Source organism: Trichosurus vulpecula, chromosome 4 (assembly GCF_011100635.1).
Source record: "Trichosurus vulpecula isolate mTriVul1 chromosome 4, mTriVul1.pri, whole genome shotgun sequence".
Lineage (NCBI taxonomy): Eukaryota > Metazoa > Chordata > Mammalia > Diprotodontia > Phalangeridae > Trichosurus > Trichosurus vulpecula.
Window position 1 is genome coordinate 161,920,114 of NC_050576.1, and position 20,972 is coordinate 161,941,085.

At 36.3% G+C, this 20,972-nt stretch overlaps 1 protein-coding gene across 1 annotated transcript in view; it reads left to right on the forward strand.

The window, feature by feature from the left end:
• Positions 1-2,500: 2,500 nt before the first annotated feature.
• Positions 2,501-20,972, forward strand: part of ASH1L (ASH1 like histone lysine methyltransferase) — a 185,054-nt gene continuing 166,582 nt past the window's right edge. Inside the window, 1 exon segment of the mRNA XM_036754819.1 lies at positions 2,501-3,015. Coding sequence (XP_036610714.1) covers positions 2,596-3,015 — 420 coding nt within the window. The 5' untranslated portion in view covers positions 2,501-2,595.

Here is a 20,972-nt window from a genome sequence, read left to right on the forward strand (position 1 = left end):
GGGCTCCTCTACACTCTTAAATTATTGAGTCCCCTCCAAAGAGCTTTTGTTTGTAATAGGTTATATCTATTCATATTTGCCATGTTACAAATGAAAGCATGTTAGTATCATAAAAACAGTTTTTAGCCTCATGGACCTCTTAAAAGGGTCTCAGGGACCGCCAGTGGTCCTCAGATCACCCTAGGAAAAACAATTCTGTAGAAGATACAAAAGGAATGTGAGCAATGGTCTCTGCCATTTAGAAACCTATTACATAACTTAGGAGACAATAAAGAAGCATTAATTAGAGGAAAAAAATGTTAAATCGTGACTATTAAGGCAATAAAAAGTTCAGAAAAGGGAATCAGTATGGGCTATAATAGATAGAGAAAACTTTACAAAGGAATTGGAATTTAGAGGACATGGAAGGAGAAGGAGATAGCCTGAGCTAAAGCAGTAATGTATATAGATAACATATGTGGGGGACTATGACACCTGCCTAAATTTGAAAGCATATGTCAGATTATAGTGGGAATAAAATTATCTCTGTCATTTTTTACTTCTGTGATCTTTGTTCAAGTTACTTAAGAAAATAAGGGGGTTATTCTAGATGGGCCTTGAGATCCCTTACTGCTCCAGCTCTGCTTCTTTAAACTGAGTTAGGATGGGGCTAGATTGTAGACCATGGGTGGGGAACCTTTGGCCTCAAAGCCACATGTAACCTTCTAGGTCCTTGGGTGAGGCTTTTTGACTGAGTCCAAGTTTTACAGAACAAATCCTTTTTAGGGGATTTGTTCTGTGAAGTTTGGATTCAATCAAAGGGCTGCACTTGAAGACCTAGAGGGCCGCATGTGCCTCAGAGCTACATGTTCCCCACCGCTTTAGACTATCTTAAGACCACATCTGAGTTTAGATTCGATGTTTTAGGACAATGATGTCAAATATGAATAGAAACAGGAGCCACTTATCCAAATATAAAGATCCTTATGGGACATATATTGACTTAGTTTAAAAATGTTGCATACATTTTGTTGTATTTTTATTTAGTAATTTTTTTTCCCCAATTACATTTTAATCTAGTTTGAGTTGCCTTTGTGGGCCACATGTTTGACATCAGTTGTAGGAAACATGGAGCAAGTCAAAGGAGTGACATGATATGATGATGAAAGTCATATTTATTAAGGATTATTCTGCCACTAGTATGAAAGTAGGTTGGAGGTAAAAGAGATTGATGATATTGATGAGCATGTATTGTTTATGATCTATGTTGTACATATGTATACATACATATACATATATATCTACATACATACACACGTATAATTCCTCATTTGAATGTAAGCTTCTAGAGGGCAGGGACTATTTTACTTTTGTATTTGTATATCCAGTACCTAGCATGGGAGCCTGGCACATAGTAGGTACTTAATAAATAGTTGTTAATCTATTGACAAAGGGATACTTTGTATCTTTTGTGTGCTTACTACCGTCAAGGTAGAGTATGTTAGCTGATAGAGTGTTGGCCTTGAAAACGTAATACAAACAGCTATATACAAATAAGATCTATATAGGATAAATTGGAATTTATCACAGGTAGAAGGCTCTAGACCAGCAGTTCTCAATGTGTGGTCCAGGGATCCTTGATGGTCCCTGATACTCTTTCATAGGGTTCTTGAGGTTAAAACTTTTCTTAATAATACTAATTTGTTTTAATTTCTAATGTGGTAAATATTGATGGATATAACCCACATAAGCAAAAGCTCTTTGAAGGGTCCTCAATGATTTTTTTAAGAGTATGAAGAGATACTGAGACCAAAAAGTTTGAGAATTGCTTAAGTATGGTATCTGTCATAGTAATGTGTCTATAACAGTTCTGTATATCTGTCTACACAAATGTCCACTTGTTGATTGACTGGTTTATGCAGACCTCTAATACTACAAGTGGCCATTAATGTGTTTTTTGAGTGACATGTCTAGGAATAGAAGACTCCTTAAAAGTGCATTTTTTTCTTCTCTGTGTTTTTAAAATGCCTTTGATGAGAAAAGAATCTTAATATTGATGGTTATTTGCACAAGGCTTCTGACTGATCATTTTAGAATTCCTACTAGCTGATTTTAAGATCCAGAAAGAGGGCAGCTAGGGGGCCCTGGAGTCAGGAGGACCTGAGTTCAAATCCAGCTGCAGACACTTGACACATGTACTAGCTGTGTGACCTTGGGAAAGTCACTTAACCTCAATTGCCCTGCCAAAAAACAACAAAAAAAAGATCCAGAAAGAAATGATTTGCCACTAACTAGAGTTTAGCTTTAAAGTTAGGAGAACACTGGCAATTTTGATATTCATTTTTAAAGATAGCCATTGCAATTTAGACTACTGAAAAATCACTATTTGGAAAACTTGAGTAACCAAAATTATGGCAAGTTTACTTTATAGATATTTGTTTGGGGAAAATGTTTCATGGCTTTCTCTGAAGGAAAAAATTGGGTTTTTTCCTAATTTTTTTTTGTTCTGTTTGTCCTACAGAGATGCTGGTTGCAAGTTTTGGAGAACAGCCATTTCTGTTTAATACACCTTTGTAAATCTTCCACAAGATTCCTTGAAAATAGCGTGCACTTGTGATGGACCATAGGAATACTGCTATGTTAGGAGTGGGTTCTGACTCCGAAGGATTTTCAAGAAAGAGTCCCTCTGCCATCAACACTGGAACACTGGTTAGTAAGAGAGAAGTGGAACTAGAGAATAGCACTAAGGAGGAAGAGGACCTTTGGAGGCGGAATTGGGACAGAAATAATGAGACAGGGAAAAATGATGGTTTGACTGATGCACAGCAACAGTTTTCTGTGAAAGAAACAAATTTTTCAGAGGGAAATTTAAAGTTGAAAATTGGCCTGCAGGCTAAGAGAACTAAAAAGCCTCCTAAAAACTTGGAGAACTATGTGTGTCGACCTGCCATAAAAACAAGCATTAAGCATCCAAGGAAAGCACTGAAAAGTGGGAAGATGACAGATGACAAAAATGAACTTTGCCCTTCAAAACGAGTAAGTAGGATTCTTCAGATTTGAATTTCTTGTCTCCAGTGTTAAACTGTGAATTCATCTATTGATTCCTGTCAAACCATATATTCTGTATGTTACAGAAAACATCTGAAGTCCATTAATTTTATACAGTTCTCAGGCAGTATAAGCAGTGTGTTCAAGAGCATGGCATTATGAAGAGTATTAAAAGTTTAGGAATTAGTGTATATGTGTGTGGTGTATTGCATATAGATATCTAAATGTACACATCCTGTATGATTGTGGCAGATATTTAGGCAAAGTACTAGTTGCTCCCATTCTTTTTCTGTGCTTATGAATGGGATCAAATGTTTCATTTCACTTGTATTCTGTTTTAGACCATGTTGGGAATGTTACACATTGGAAGAGGGGAGAAAAAGTAGGTTTAACATTTGAACTGAAATCTTAACCTTACCGACTGATTTTGTGACATGTCTACATTTCACTCTTAGAGGACGGTGAAAATATATTCTGTTCTTTTATATTACCAGAAATCATAAAGATGCTAGACTTTAAAAGCTTTTGTGTTTTATACTTATATAGGATGGTTAGTGTAACAAAAACTGTTAGTATTATCAGCAGTTATTTAGTAACACAGGAATAGTAAAAACATCTTTTTTGGGGGGAGAAGGGGGACATCTAGTCTTAAAATATAGCTAACATTTACGTAGCATTTAAAATTTTACAAGGCACTTAAAATATTATTTTATCTTCACAACTCGGAAGATAGATGCTATGTTATTACCCTCATTTTATAGATAGAGAAACTGAGGCACATAGTAGTAATTGACTTGCCCAGTATCAAACAACTAACTAGTGTTGGAGGTTGGATTTGAATTGAAGTCTTCCTAACTCTAGGTCCAGCACTCAATCTAAGCTATGTAGTAGCCTATTTTCATAATTGTTTTAGAGATGCTTACAACCATGTTTTCTTTCCTTTGGCAGTCAATTAGCATGCCTTCCCTAGGACTGTACAGGGTCTGATATGGTTTCATTTTGCATGATGCCTTGCATAACATAGGAATGTAATAAATATTTGACTTATTTTTTATTTCAAGATATATTATTGAGGTTGCCATTAGAACTGAAAACAGGGATAGGAGTTAGAAAAACTAGATTATAGTATTTTGCTTGGCCTTGGAGTCAGAAAGACCTGAATTCAAAATGCCTAAGGCACTTTAATAGCTTTGTGACCCTGAGCAAGTCATTTAATCTTTCAGCCTGTGTTTTCTCATCTATAAAGTGGAAGGGAGGTGGGAGGAAAGGCACTTAACCTCATAAGATTGTTATGAGGATGAAATGAGCTAGCATGTGAAGGGTTTTGTAAACTTTACATGTCCTTATAAAATGCTAGCTATCATCATCACTTATTCTTTGACTCATTTTCTTCCTCTATAAAGGGAGGATAATATGTCTTAGCGTTTGTCATTTGAAATATACTGAAGATGACTTGAAAGCTTTTAGAAGGGAAGGAGATAGTTTAGATTTTTGTCTCCTTTGACATTTTTTGTCTAGGATTATATCCGGGTGAATATCCTCTTAAAAAGCCTAAGGGAAGAAGATTCTTGTGTACCTCTTGGTAACTTGTTCTGGTGTTTTGTAAGCCTCTTAATTTAGACAGTGCAGAAGGTATGGTTTTGTACCAAGAGTTTTCCCTCTTTAGGGTTGCTATTACTTTTTGCTTGCTGTACAAGTAGTGTCTATCCAAAAACACAAACATAGTGTCTATCCAAAAACACAAACAAAAAAACCGCCAAACAACATGTCAGCTTCCATCTATAGGATGCCTTCTGTGATTTCCAATAGGAGGGTACCCATGTCTACAACAAAGTAATGGATTATTGTGTAGGTATGTTCTGATTTTGAAAAGAACAGTTGTTTGCAGTATTGTATTCTTATAGTACTTCCTAAATCAGTTCCTTATAGGATGGCGTTACCTGTTAGAGCCAACAGCATGCCACCTTTGCAAAAAAAGGAGGGAAGTGCATTTTCTCATCTCTTCTTCAGGGCCAAACTTAGTATTATAAAATTACACAGAAGATAATATGCCTTTCTAACACCAGCAAAAAAAGGCTTTTTAAGATTTAAAAATTCATATATTTAATTGGGTTGGTAGGAATTAAACCAGGGAAGGGTTAGGAAATTTTAAGAAAGTCTTTAATTTAACATTTATTTGACTCCACTGACCTCTCCTATTCCACATCTATATCTGAAAGAGTAGAGATTAGAAGTAACATTTACTTAGAAAACTTTTTTTCCTGACACTATGGTTTCTTCTTGTCTTACTTCAGTCATCTATCTCAGGGTCATTTTTCTTGATTTCTACATGGAACTCTTGCATTTTTCTTTTCATTTTCTTTTCTCTATCATTTCTTGCTTTATTTAAATGCTCCTGTTTAAGAGGAAAATCACATACTAGATGTAATAGTTCAATTCTCAGTAAATAAACTACTGAAAAAGCAAGAAATGGAAAAAGTATGAGGAAATAAATACTTGCTCATACATGTTTACTTTGTTACACATGTTTATTGCTGTATTTTTCTAAATCATAAACTTCATGAATAATTGTCATTGAATAGATGCTAGCAATGGGACAGTAACTCTTTATCCCCAAATGCCCTCAGTAGGGGCTTAAATAATGCAATCAGCAGGAGGTTTTAGGTACAGAAGAAAAAAAGAATTGAAAATAAGAAGCTAATTGATAAACCCTCAGCTGCTCTAGATACCATAGGCTGACTGCTGTTATACACCATATAGTAGGAAACTGGAATAATAGCACCCTCCAACGGCAGTTTCCTAAATAGCACCTTAGTGGTTTAGCAGAGTTCCAGGTCTTTCAAAAGTAGCTTTTACCAGTTACCCTTTCCTTTAAGTATAGATGCTTAACCTAATTGAATACATTGATATGCATAAGGTTTTTTTTTCAGTATCAATAAAACTAACATTTTATGTCATCAATTCCCAAATGTTGATAATAACTGGTGAGATGCCCTTGATAAATGATTGAGGTATTTTCCCCCTTAGGCAAATGCTAGAAGGTATGGGATTAGTAAAATAATCTGATTCTCATAGTTCTGTTCCTAGTTTGAAGACCTTATTAAGGTAAAACTAAGATAGCAAATAAATGGAAGAATGTAAATTTCTAGAGATTATAAATATATGAGACTACAACAGTTATTTTAGGAAGCAGAACTTCTCATGTGTTGGAGATGTAAGTACAGCCAGATTCTTAATCTTGGTATTTTAAAAAGATGGAAAACCAAATTCAGAGTAGTTTTACTGGAACACTCTTTGTAGTGATTTTGATTCCAAGCAGTTTATGTATAATGTGGTATTGTTTATCTTCTGAGGAGATAGAGCTTTTTGTGAAAAGGTGACTGTAAAAATAGCAAATTGTGTTAAAAGGCTCACAATCAGGAAATAGAATATTCTGGTTTATAAGAGAGCTGCCATAAAATACCATGCATAGATGATCAGTTTTGGAGAATAATGGTGTTAATATGTAGGCACTAGAATAGAATTAAAATTAATAACTTGAATTGTTGATATTTATCATGCAGGGACAGAGTGTAATTTAGTTTGACTGGAGTATAAAATGAATAGAGGGGAAGGTAGTGTAGTGTCAGATTGTAAAGATCGTTAATACCAAGAAGAAGGTTTGTATTTTGCTTGAGAGGGTAGCAGGTAGCATTGAAGATTTTTGAATTGAGGCCTGATGTGACTAGATTTACATATAAAAATGCTAACCTGGCATCAGAATAAAGGATAGATGTGAAGGGTTAGAGAATCAAGGTGGCAAAATTTAATAGGAGGCTACCTTTCTAGTCCAGGTGTGTGGTAAAAAGTGCTTTGTATTAGATAGTGGCAATGGGAATAGAGAGGGTTGAATGTAAGACGTTGTAGAAGTATAATTGACATGACATAGTAACTGATTGGATATGAAGAGCAGGAAGGAAGAGGAAAGGTCAAAGATAACACTCTGGTTTAAAAAATGGAAGACTTAGTTGAATGATGATGCCACTCACAGAGAAATAGTGAAATGAAGAAGACCTTGGATTGGTTGAGTTTGAGGTGCCATTAAGAACATAAACTAATCTGTGCATACCCTTTGTCCCAGCCAAACCACTAGCAGACCTGTACTCCAAAGAAAAAGGAACTGATATATACCAAAATATTTATAGCAGCTCTTTTTGTGGTGACAAAGAACTGGAGATCAAGGGGGGGTGGCCATAAATTGGGGGATGACTGAACAAATTATGGTATATTAATGTAATAGCATATAATTGTGCTATAAGAAATGGTAAAGGGGATGGTTTCAGAGAAACCTGGTGAAACTTGTATGAACTGATGGAGAATGAAGTGAGCAGAATCAGGACAAAAATTGATCAAGTGACAACAATATTGTAAAATGTGACAAACATGTGAAAGATAGATATGGTGGTACTTGAATGATGTCTTAAAGAGAGATATTCATTGACACATAAGTGAAAAGGAAATGCACCCCAGGTCTGAGGGACACCCAGTGAAAAAGCCTTGAGATGGAGATGGAGTGTTGAATGTGAGGAATGGAGAGAAGTACTGTCTGGCTGAATGGAAGATTGTGAGAAGTGGAGTAAGTGTGTAAAGATAATTTGGAGCCAGGTGATGGACTTTAAAAAGTAAATGAATAAGTTTATATCTGATTGTAGATTACTGTAGGGAGCCATTAGAGTTGACTGAGGAGAGGAATGACAGGGTCATCTCTGTGTTTAAAGAAAACACTGACATCAGTGTGTTGGATGTACTGGAATAGTGAAAGGCTTTGAGGCAAGACAAATTAGAAGGCTATTTCAATAGTCCAGGTGAGAGGTGACAAAGACCTGAGTCTTACCTAAGGTGGTAGCTGTGTGAGTAAAGAGAATGGGTAAAATGTGAAAAATGTTATGGAGATAAAAATGGTAAGATATGACAACTGATTGTGTATGTGAAATGATGCAGAGTAAGGAGTCTAGGATAATTTCAACCTGGGAGAATGCTCTTAGGTCACACACCGTGTGTTTTTACCACTGTGTGATGGTGGTAGAGGGAAAGCCTGAAAGTGACGATGGGGAGCAAGGATTATCCATCTCCCCCTTACCTTTATCCTTATTAAGGGAGTTGCTCTAGGTCATACCCTCTGTATTCTCTCAGCTCAGTTTTGTAATTATTTGCCAAAGATCACAGGTAGCACATGCTAGGTAAAGTAGGCAACTGCTGAACTGTGATCCACCTCACAGGGCAATGGAATCTTCTCAGGTCCTTAAAGAGATATCCAAAATGGGGGATAAAGGCTAATGTGTCCCAGTGTTCCCTGAAGTGATTTAGCAGTGGCTGCTAAAGAATCAAGTAACCCCCTTATGGATCTAAATCCATAGGAATTCTTGATGACATCAAATATATTGGTATTCCATAAGGCCTTGGTTCAGACCTGTATCACCTCTCACCTGGACCTTTTCCTTCTTGGACTTACCATATCCATTCTTTTGGGCCTCTCTCATTTTTGAGTTCCAAATTGTCTTCCTTCCTCAATCCTCTCCCCTGCCCACTGAGAAGTTAAGAAATACAATACTCATTTATATATTTATATTTATATATATATATATATATGTATGTATGTATATGTGTATATGTATGTACGTACACACATACACATATATGGTGCCATGCAAAACATTTTCACATTAGCCATGTTTCAAAAAAAAAAAAAAGTGAAAAAAATGTTTCACTCTGCACCCAGAGTTCACCCTCTTTGGAGATAAATAGCATTTTTCATCATGAGTCGTTTGAAATTGTGGTGCATCGTTGTAGTGATGAGTCTTTCACAATTGATTATCATTATCATGTTACTGTGTACAGTGTTCTCCTGTTTCTACTTCCTTCACAGTTCATGTAAGTCTTCCCAGGTTTTTCTTGAAGGCATCCCCTTCATCATTTCTTATAGCACAATGATATTCCATCACAATCATATACTGCAACTTGTATATGCCTTGTATGTTCCCACTCAGTGGGTATTCCCTTGATTTCCAATTCTTTGACGCAGCAGAAAGAGCTGCTATTAATATTTTTGTACACATAGGTCCTTCCTCTTTTTCTTTGATCTCTTTGGCTTAGAGACCTAGTAGCAGTATTATTGAGTCAAAGGGCATGCACATTTTTATAGTCTTTTGGGCATAGTTCCAGTTCTCTAGAATGGTTGGATCAGTTTGTAATTCTGCCAACAGTGCATTAGTGTCCCAGTTTTCCCACATACCTTCCAACATTTATCATTTGCCTTTTCTGTCATATTGCCCAATCTGATAGGTATGAGGTAGTACCTCAGAGTTGTTTTAATTTGCGTTTCTCTAATTATTAGTTATTTAAAGCATTTTTACGTGGCTTTTGATAGCTTTTATTTCTTCATCTGAAAATTGCCTGTTCATATCCTTTGACTGTTTATCGATTGGTAAATGAATGTCTCTTATTTTTAGAAATTTGACTCAGTTTCCTGTGTATTTGAGAAATGAGACCTTTATCAGAGAAACATGTTATAGAATTTTCCCCCCAATTTCCCAACTTTCCTTCTGATTTTGACTAAGTTGGTTTTGTTTCTGCAAAACCTTTTTAATTTCATGTAATCAAAATTAAACATTTTACCTCCCATGATTCTTCTCTATCTCTTGTTTGGTCATAAACTCTTCCCTTATCCATAGATCTGACAGGTAGTTTTTCCCATGTTCCCCTAATTTGTTTATGATATTACTATTTATGTCTAAACCGTGTATCTGTTTTGACCTTATCTTGATATCTGGTGTGAGATATTGTTGGTCTATGCCTAGTTTCTGCCAGACTACTTTCAAGTTTTCACAGCAGTTTTTGTCACATGGTAAATTCTAGCTTGGATCTTTAGGTTTGTTCAACACTAGGTTAATGTGGTCATTTACTTCTGTATAGTATACCTAATCAACTGCTGTTTCTAATCTAGTTTCAGATAGTTGTGGTGATTACCACTTTGTAGTATACTTTGAGATCTAGTACTGCTTGGCTATCTTTCTCTCTTTTCTTTTTTTTTTTTTTTGACTCCCTTGATCTTCTTGAACATTTTTCCCTCCAAATGAATTTTGTTTTCTTTTTTCTAGTTTTATAAAATAATTCTTTGGTAGTTTGATTGGTATGGCACTGAAAAAATAAATGAATTTAAGGAATACTGTAATTTTTATTCTGTTGGCTTGACCTATCCATGAGAATGTTTCTCCAGTTGTTTAGATCTGTATTTATGTATAAAGTGTTTTGTAATTGTATTCGTATAATTTCTGGGTTTGTCTTAGAAGGTAGATTTTCAAGTATTTTATGTTATCTGCAGTTATTTTAAATAGAATTCACTTTCTATCTCTTCCTGCTGAATTTTGTCAGTAATATGTATGGAAATACTGATGATTTATAAATGTAAGTTTATTTTTTGTCCTGCAGTTACTAAAATTGTTAATTGTTTCTGCTAGTTTTTTGCTTGTTTCTTTTGGGTATACTATCATAATATCAGCAAAACGTGATAGTTTTGTTTCCCCCTTGCCTATTCTTATTCCTTCAGTTTTTTCTTGCCTTTTTGCTATAGCTAGCATTTGTAGTATGATATTGAATAATAATGGTGATAATGGATGTCTGTCCATCACTCATGTTCTTATTGGAAAGGTTCTAGTTTATCCCTGTTAGAGATAATATTGCTCTTGGTTTTAGAAACATAGTATTTAAGAAAAACGTCATTTATTCCTATACTTTCTAGTGTTTTTAATAAGAATAGGTATTGTATTTTGTTAAAAGCATTTTTAAAATTTTTGTGTTTGTTATTCATATGATCACTTATGTTTATAATTTTCCTTATATTGAACTAACCTTACATTTCTGGTATAAATCCAATGTGGTCATAGTTTGTGATCTTTGTGATTTATTTCTTTAGTTTCCTTGCTAGTATTTTATTTAAAATTTTTGCATCAATATTCATTACAGAATTTTTCCCCCTTTCTAATCTGTCCTCATAAGTGAGCAACAAACATTTATTACTAATAGTTAGCATTTATATAGCATTTTAAATTTGCAGAATGCTTTAAGTTATCTCATTTGGTGCTCATAGCCACTCTGGGACGTAGGTGCTATTAATATCCTCATTTTATAGATGACAAAATTGAGGAAGACAAATGAAATGACTTGATCAGGGTTACAAAACGGATAAGTGTCTGAGGCAGGATTTGAACTCAGGTCTTCAGATTCCAAGTACTGCACTATATCCACTGTACTGATTACCACTTACTAATCTTATGTATTGAATACTTACTGTGCAGAAAGCACGCAAAAGAGAAAGGCAGAAACAGTCCCTGTTCTCGAGGAGGTCACATTCCAATGCCAACAACTATGTACCAAAAAAATATAAACAAAATAAGTTGGAGTTTATCTCAGATGGAAAGCTCTTGAGAAGTGGTACTCAAAGTGTGGTCCTATGGATCCCTGAGACCCTTTCAGAGGTTTGAGAGGTCAGAACTATTTTTAGAATAATATTAGGGATGGTGGCTGAAAAGCAGGGTCTTGCGTGAGCTCCCGGCCAGGTCCCTCCAAAAAACTATAAAAAATGGCTCTGAAAAAATTCTAGAACTGCAGAACCCACAAAATAGCAGAGGGAAGCAGGGATCTAGCCCAGGACAGCCTGGATGGTCGCTGGATGAGGTCTGTGGTGCACGGAGCAGAGGGGAAAGGAGCTCAGTTTGGGCGGCAGCAGGACCAACCAGACCAGTAGCAGGCTGGAACAGGCCCTAGTGCCCTGAATCAGTGAGCTGTGGCAGTTACCAGACTTCTTAACCCACAAACACCAAAGACAACAGAGAAGGTTAGTGGGAAAAGCTGTGGGAGACAGAGGGTTCAGCCACCGCCCCAGGGGCAGCGGGGGAGGTGCAGCTACAGAACTACAGCTACAGTTACTTCCAGCCCCAGGCCCACATGGTGGGAGGAATTAAGTGGCGGATCAGAGCAGGAGTGCAGAGCCTGCTTAAGATTTGCATCAGGTCCGGGTTGGTGGTTCTTGAGGAAGGAGGAGTGCTGGGGTGGCAGAGCTGGTTGTACAGAAATAGCTCTGAAATCAACAGTGCATCCCCTCAAGCTTGGAACAAAGTACTCTTTGCTCTACAAGCAGTCATACCCCGACGAAAAACTCAAGGGTCAAGTAAGTTGGCTGGGAACATGACCAGGCAGCAAAAAAGCACGCAGACTTAGACTCAGACTTTGGAATCTTTCTTTGGTAACAAAGAAGACCAAAACATACAGCCAGAAGAAGTCAACAAAGTGCAAAAGCCTACACCAAAAGCCTCCAAGAAAAACATGAACTGGTCCCAGGCCATGGAAGAGCTCAAAAAGGATTTGGAAAAGCAAGTTAGAAAAGTAGAGGAAAAATTGGGAAGAGAAATGAGAAGGATGCAAGAAAACCATGAAAAACAAGTCAATGACTTGCTAAAGGAGACCCAAAAAAATACTGAAAAATACACTGAAGAAAACAACACTTTAAAAAATAGACTAACTCAAATGGCAAAAGAGCTCCAAAAAGCCGATGAGGAGAAGAATGCCTTGAAAGGCAGAATTAGCCAAATGGAAAAGGAGGTCCAAAAGACCACTGAAGAAAATACTACCTTAAAAATGAGATTGGAGCAAGTGGAAGCTAATGACTTGATGAGAAATCAAGATACTATAAAACAGAAGCAAAGGAATGAAAAAGTGGAAGACAATGTGAAATATCTCATTGGAAAAACCACTGACCTAGAAAATAAATCCAGGCGAGATAATTTAAAAATTATTGGACTACCTGAAAGCCATGATCAAAAAAAAGAGCCTAGATATCATCTTTCAAGAAATTATCAAGGAGAACTGCCCTGATATTTTAGAGCCAGTGGGTAAAATAGAAATTGAAAGAATCCACCGATCGCTTCCTCAAATAGATCCCAAAAAGAAAACTTCTAGGAACATTGTCGCCAAATTCCAGAGCTCCCAGGTCAAGGAGAAAATAATGCAAGCAGCCAGAAAGAAACAATTTGAGTATTGTGGAAAAACAATCAGGATAACACAGGATCTGGCAGCTTCCACATTAAGGGACCGAAGGGCTTGGAATACGATATTCCGGAGGTCAATGGAGCTAGGATTAGAACCAAGAATCACCTACCCAGCAAAACTGAGTATCATGCTCCAAGGCAAAATATGGAATTTCAGTAAAATAGAGGACTTTCAAGTTTCTCAGTGAAAAGACCAGAGCTGAATAGAAAGTGTGACTTTCAAACACAAGAATCAAGAGAAGCATGAAAAGGTAAACAAGAAAGAGAAATCATAAGGGGCTTACTAAAGTTGAACTGTTTTGTTTACATTCCTTCATGGAAAGATGATCTGTATGATTCATGAGACCTCAATATCATAGTAACTGAAAGGAATATGCATATATATGTGTATATACAGATATATATATATAGATATGTGTGTGTGTATGTATGTATATGTAGGTGTGTATATATATGTGTGTATGTATATATACACACACACACACACACACACAGAGGGCACAAGATGAGTTGAATACGAAGGGATGATATCTAAAAAATATAAAATCAATTTAAGGGATAAGAGAGGAATATATTGAGAGAGGGAAAAAGGGAGAGATAGAATGGGGTAAATTATCTCGCATAAAAGTGGCAAGAAAAAGCGGTTCTCTAGGAAGGGAAGAGGGGGCAGGTGAGGAGGAATGAGTAAATCTTGCTCTCAATGGATTTGACTTCAGGAGGGAATACCATACACACTCAATTGGGTATCTTACCCCACAGGAAAGAAGGAGGAAGAAGATAAAAAAGGGAGGGCAGGTGGGGGGAGGAGGTAATCAAAAAAAAAAGACTTTCGAAAAGGGACAGGGTCAAGGGAGAAAATTCAATAAAGGAGGGTAGGTTAGGAAGGAGCAAAACATAGTTAATCTTTCACACCATGAGTATTGTGGAAGGGTTTTACATAATGATACACATGTGGCCTTTGTTGAATTGCTTGACTTCTTAGGGAGGGTGGGTGGGGAGGGAAGAGGGGAGAGAATTTGGAACTCAAAGTTTTAAAAACAAATAAAAAATGTTTTTGCATGCAACTAGAAAATAAGATACACAGGCAATGGGGCATAGAAATTTATCTTGCCCTACAAGAGAAGAAGGGAAAGGGGGATGGGAGGGGAGTGGGGTGACAGATGGGAGGGCTTACTGGGGAACGGGGCAACCAGAATATACGCCATCTTGGAGTGGGAGGAGGGTAGAAATGGGGAAAAATTTGTAATTCAAACTCTTGTGAAAATCAATGCTGAAAACTAAATATATTAAATAAATAAAAAATTAATAAATAAAAATAATATTAGAACATTTAAATTTCTAATACACTGAATTTCAATAGATATAACTCACATAAACAAAAGTTCTTTGTGAGGTCCTCAGTAATTTTTAAGAGGGTAAAGGAATCCTGGGTCCATAAAGCTTGAGAGCTTCTGCTCTAGAGCATATATCAGGAAAGGCTTCTTTCTGAAGGTGGAATTTTAGCTAAGACATAAAGGAAGCCAATAAAACTAAGAGGAAAGGAGAGCATTCTAGGCAACAAGGCATGCCAGTGAAATACACAGTGTCAGGAGATGGAGTGGCTTGTTCAAGGAATAACTGGAAGGCCAGTGTCACTTATCATAGAGTGAAGGGGAGATTTATTTTTAAGAAGACTGGAAGTGAAGGAAGAGGCTAGATTGTGAAGGACTTTATGTTTGATCCTGTAGGTTATTGATTTAGGGGTGAGGCCTGCATTTTAGGAAGATAGTACTTTGGCAGTTGAGTGGAAGATGAACTGGAGTAGGGAGAGACTTGAGGTAGAGAGACCAGTCAGAAGGCAATAATCTATGCAAGAGGTGATGAGATCCTGTACCAGAGTGGTGACACCATCAGAGGAGAAATGTCCTGACGATAGAAATTGACAGGACTTGGCAACAGATTGGATATTGACCTGGGGGGGGGAGGGGGTGAGATGGGGGTGGAGATGAGAGAATTGAGGATGGTACCTAGGTTCTGAGCTTGGATGACTCGGTGGATGGTTGTTCACCCAAGAATAATAGGGAAGATAGGAAGAAGGGAGCGTTTTGGAGAAAAGAATGAGTTCGCTTTTGGACATGCTGAGTTTCAGGTACATAACTGGCTCCAAAATTATCTTTCCAGTGCATAAGTATGACCATATTACTACCCTCCTCAAGAATCTTTGGTGGTTTTCTATTGTTTTTAATATAAAACTTCTCAGTCTGGCTCCAGCGCATGTTTCCAGATTTATTTCTTGTTTTTCTACTTTATTCTAGCCAAATTGCTCTACTTGGTTTTTCCTGAATTCAGTATTTCCTGCCTTGTGCATTTTTGTATAGCTAATCCCACCATAGTTGAACTTCCATCTCACTTTACCGTCTTAGAATCTTTTCCTTCCTCCAAGTGCTCAGGTGCCTCCCATTACTAGAAGCTTTTTTCCTCATTCTCTTACTTTTTAGTAATCTCCCCTCCTCAAATTATTTTGTTTTTACTTCTTTTTATCTCCTAGTAGAATGTAAGCTTTTTGAGGGTGAGGATTGTTTTTCATTTTTGCCTTGTGTTCTCAGCCCTGGCACAGTGCCTTAGTAGATATTTACAAAATCTTGCTGAATAGAGAATAAAGTGCAGAGCAGCTTTGTACAGTGGAAAGAACTGGAGTTGAATTCACAATACCTGGGTTCATTCCAGGCTCTAGCTGTGTAAGTTTGGGCAAGTTGCTCTATCTCTGAGCCTCATTTTTCTCATCTGTAAAATAAGAGTTAAAAAACTAAGGTCTCTTATATTTCCAGTATTCTGTGATTCAGAGAGAGAAAAATCCAGATGAATAGACACACTGAGAAATGAGCAAGCCACTTAGTTTCAGGATACAATGTATTTCAAATTAAAAGTATCTAGTAGTCATTATTTTGACACCAGAAGAAATTTATAGACTATCTCCCTACCATGAGAGATAAAAAGCACAGGAAAACATTAACCTATTCATTCTCTACTCTCCAATAACTAGCAGAGGACTAATTTTTAATAAGGTAGAAATGAGAGTTCAATTTCTGATAATCACATGCAATGTCTATTACTCTTTCAAAAAAATTTCAGGAATACTGATGCAAATTCAGTTGTATTTTTAAAGATGAAGGTGGCAGGCACATTATTTAAAATCTTCCAATTATCCTATGCTAACTAATTGAAAAGAGAAGAAACTTTTTTTTTTCCAGCAAGTAGGAAGAAACAGTTCCAACCCTGAAATTATGAAATATAGCTACTTGCACTTGAGCATGAGTTCGGTTGTATTTATTAAGCAATCAAAATGCTCTTTTGTTACCAAAATGTTCTTTTGTTCTTTGTAACAAATTATGAAAGGTGATCTCTTTTTTTCAAGCAAGTGATTCAAAGCTGAACCTCACTAGGATGATGAGCAGGAAAGGCAACTTTAGTACAATTTCTTTTAGATGATATCAGCAGAGAAAATTGGTGTTATATTCAGCAACATTTTGTTATGTGAATTTATTTCTCTTAGCCTAAATGAATGGATTTAATACAATTTAAACAATTCTGAGACAAAAAACAATCAAGTGTAGACAATAGATTATCTAACAAACATATACTTCATTAGGAATATATTTGAGGGAAGCTAGGTGGTGCAGTGAGTAGAAAACCGACCCTGCAGTCAGGAGAACCTGAGTTCAAATGCGGCCTCAGACACATGACACACTAGCTGTGTGACCTTGGGCAAGTCACTTAACCCTAATTGCCCTGCCTTCTCCCCTCCAAAAGGAAAATTAAAAAATAATAGAAATACATTTGAGTTACGGTGAAATACTACTCTAAAGGGCCAGAGGAGCTCATTTGAACCATGTTTTAAGACTTGATCTCAGCATAACTTGTTACTTCATTTATGTTCCCTACATAATAAAATATGTTCAAACTTACTTCACTGGACTAACTCTTAAGTATAGTTACCTACTCCACCAATGCAGATGGTAAGCTATCCATACCTTCTCACCTCTGTGATCCTTGTCCATGTTCTTCCAAAGAGAGACCTTCTGGCACTTTTAATAGTTTTTTATGCATGTCTGCAGAGACCTAAATACTTATTAAGTGCTAGGAATTATGTAAGCCTTGTGGTTATAAACTGAAGCAAGAAAGATAATCTTTGCTTTTAAAGCATTTGCATTGTAATGGGGGGACACTAAAAACCACACACTTCGGAGAGCCAGGAGGTTTTAGGGGCTTTTATCTTATTTTATCTCCCAAGAACCTTGGAAAGTAGGTGTTGTTATTTTCCCCATTTTACAGATGGGGTAACTAAGGCCAGTAAAGGTGAAGTGACCTGCCTAGGGTCATATAACTAGGAGTTTAAGTATGGATTTGAACTCGGGTTTTCCTCACTCTAGGTCTAGTATTCATTCCATTGCACCACCTAGTTGCCAATAATTTTTCTAGTCATGAACATTCTTGACTGTATCTTTTATACCACTTATTGTATGCAAGTCAATATTGGTAACACGCAGTAGAAGCTTTTTTCTTATTCATGAATATTTGGTTGCATTTTCACTTTTGTTCTTTTGTTATCACTAGAATCATAACAAAACAATTATTGAGCACCAGCTTTATGTGCATAATGCTGTTTCAGATATTATAGGGTTACAAAATAAGATGTAGAGAATACAACAGAGAAGAGAAAGTTTCCTGGGTAGTGTTGTAATTCTACCTTTTGGCAATGTTAATGTATGAACTTTAAAGTTAGGAAGGATTACTTAAAATGAATTTCTGCTTGCCTTGCATTAAACTTGCAAAAACAGAAAATTTTCTACCTAACTTAACAGAACATAGAAGTTATGTGGCATTTTAAAAAAATCCCAAGCTTCCTTTAATACAGAACAATATAAAATGGAACCTCCCCTCTCTTCCCTTCCTCTCCTCTTTTCTTCCCTGAAATATATCAGATATATTTCTCATTCTTAGTATATGCTTGTTAGTTGATAGAAATAACTAAACTGATTTTTTTTCCCTAAGCTGTTTTACAGATTTGAGTGTAAGTAAAATGAGTGAGGTATCCTGGTCCAAGAGAGGAATAAAATAGGGGTTTTCGGGCAGGAATTTGGACTAAATGACTTTTAAGGTCCCTTTCGACTATAGAATCCTATGAATACATTTTCAAGTGAAAAGGTGGACAGGGATTCTTGAGGACACAGCACTGGAACAGCAGGTGGCATTATAGAGCAGGTTTGAAGGTAAGGTGCAGTGATAGCTCTTTTATTGGATTAATGAAGAGTGAAGTGTAATTATTTATTGAGTTTGGGGAACAGATGCAAAAGTGCTGCAATAACCATATGATTTATTGTAGAGAAAAACATCAATTTTCATGGTTAATACTACTTTTACTTCTATATATGATGAAAAGTAGGATAATTTTGAGTTTTTAAGCAAGTAAGGACCTGCTTTGCCTTTCCTTGACAAATTATGGTATCATTTTTCACTAACAGGTTTCTAGTGACAGTAGATAAGAGAAGTATACGGTTGTTCAGTTACAAACATCTAGAGAGTAGGTTGGCATTTTGCATGTTATTCAGATTGTCTTCAAATCCTTTTGTGTAAATATGGATCTACCTTCAAGCTTCATTTATCATGCTCTTAAATAAAACTCTAGTTTTGCTATATTTTATTATGTGGAATAAAAAATTGAAGATTATTTGATACAAGTTAATGTCTTTCAAATTTTTGGAAATTAATTAGAAAGAGTTCTGAAATAGCAATCGTTGCTGAACTATGAAGTCTGAGTGTTATCTGTGTGAGGTAAATAAAATGTGAAGACTTCACAGGGAAGATATGTGTATATATATGTATATATATGTGTGTGTGTATATCTATGTATATATATACATACGCACACACACACACACACACACACACACACTAAGAAATGTTTGAAAATGAAGAAATAGAGAATAGGGAAGTGGAAAAATTCTGAGGCCACGTGAGTCTGATGGCTCAGCCCCTGGGAAAGTTTACCCTGAAACTTTTTGTTCTTTCTTATGGTTCTGGTTTAAAGATTTGCTCAGTAAGAATAGGGTCACTGTGACCTGTTTTCCTTTACTGTAAAAGTACTGTAAAAGAATGGAGAGGGTCTCCCCCTCTCTTTATCCTATTCTTCTTTATAGATGTTACCTCAGTCGTAATCATTAACTAAGGGAATGGCAATTGGAGGTTCTGTGCCTCAATTTCCCGGTTCTTTGTCTAGTTTTTCGTGCTCAGATTGTAAGCATGCCTCCCAGCCAGTGGTGAGAAGGGTCAGAGGTGGGTGGGAATTCTCTTGTTACACAGGTATAATTATTGGTGCTTGGCCTCCTTGTAAAGCGCCTCCCTTGCTAGATCGGTTCTGGCAGAGGATGCCCTATTTTCAAGAATTGAATAAAATTTATTTCTGTTCCCACCCTGAGATGGCTCCTCATTATAAATTAACTTTTTAATTGGTGAGGGTCTTTCATCCCACACATTATCTAATATTGTTTTTTATTTCTGTGACAGATTTGTTCAAGTCTTCTATGTATACCTTACCCTGGTTTTTTAAAATAGCTTGAAGCCTAGTATATAATAATTCCTGCTACTTTCTTAGGAAGTTAAAACACAGGAGGAATACTAAAGCATTTTGTCATTAAAGCACAGATGGTAGATATATGCACTGGAATATTCTAGCTATTTATAGTCAAACTACATTGAATTACTAACGTTCGAAAGTGTGTGTGGAAGCAGAAAGATGATGATAACAGTCTTAAGTATTCAACAGTACTGTTCATATTTAAAACAATGAAACAAGATGGAACTGGCCTCTGGACTACACCTCTTCATTTCTGTACAAAATTTTTGAGTGTAGTTATTTTGTAGCTTTTTGTACAGTCCTTGGTTGCATAGGTGGAAGATTGCAGAAGACTGCTGGTGAAATCACAGCCAATGCTGAAAATTTTATATCAAAAGGTGGAGTAGCTTGGCAACAGCTTTTCTTTGCTGCCAGCAACAGTTTAGGAAAAAATACATACAAGATTATTTCTTCTCATTTTGAAAATTTGAAGTAAATGCATATTGCCTGCTGTGCATCTGTTATTTTTCATCTTTGCTTCTGGTCAAAGAGGAAGAAATTGACTCTTTACTACCTTCCTTTTTTTAACTGTCGTTTCTTTCTCGAAATAGAGTAACTTGAGTTTCAGTAATATTCAAGAAATTAGTGTGTTTTCCTAAAACAAAGAGGTGGGGAAAGGACCAGAGAAGGAAAAAGTGGTGTAGATACAAAGAATTATTGACTGAAGGGAAACAAAAGTAATAATGGTGATGATGATGATGATGATGATGATGATGATGATGATGATGATGATGATGATAATAAGCTTGCTTTCTTTAGCACTTTAAGGTTTACAAAGCATGAAAGATAACTAAAATACATAACTTATTACTTGAGATAACCAAATTCTCTTTGCTGCAGGTTGGAAAGTCTTGTCAGTGTTGTTATGTTCAATATGTTATCTTCATCTGCTAAAATAAAGACTTTGGTTGTTATGTAAAACAATTTTTAGTTTAGTACCCTAAGGAAATAGTATAGAATTGGAGTCAGGAGACTGATTCAGTTCTTCTAGTGACTGCTTTGTGATCTTGAGAGAGTCATTTCCTTTCTTTGCTCCTCAGTGTCTTCATCTCTGCAGTGAAGTGAAATTGATTTTAGTGACCTCTAAGATCTCTAAGAGTCAGTCAAGTTCCAGAACTGTTTCTCCTAAATTTTATACCTACATATATGTCCTTGAGTACAGGACCTTTTTACGTACCACATAAAATAGTTCAGCGCACATACTAGGCACT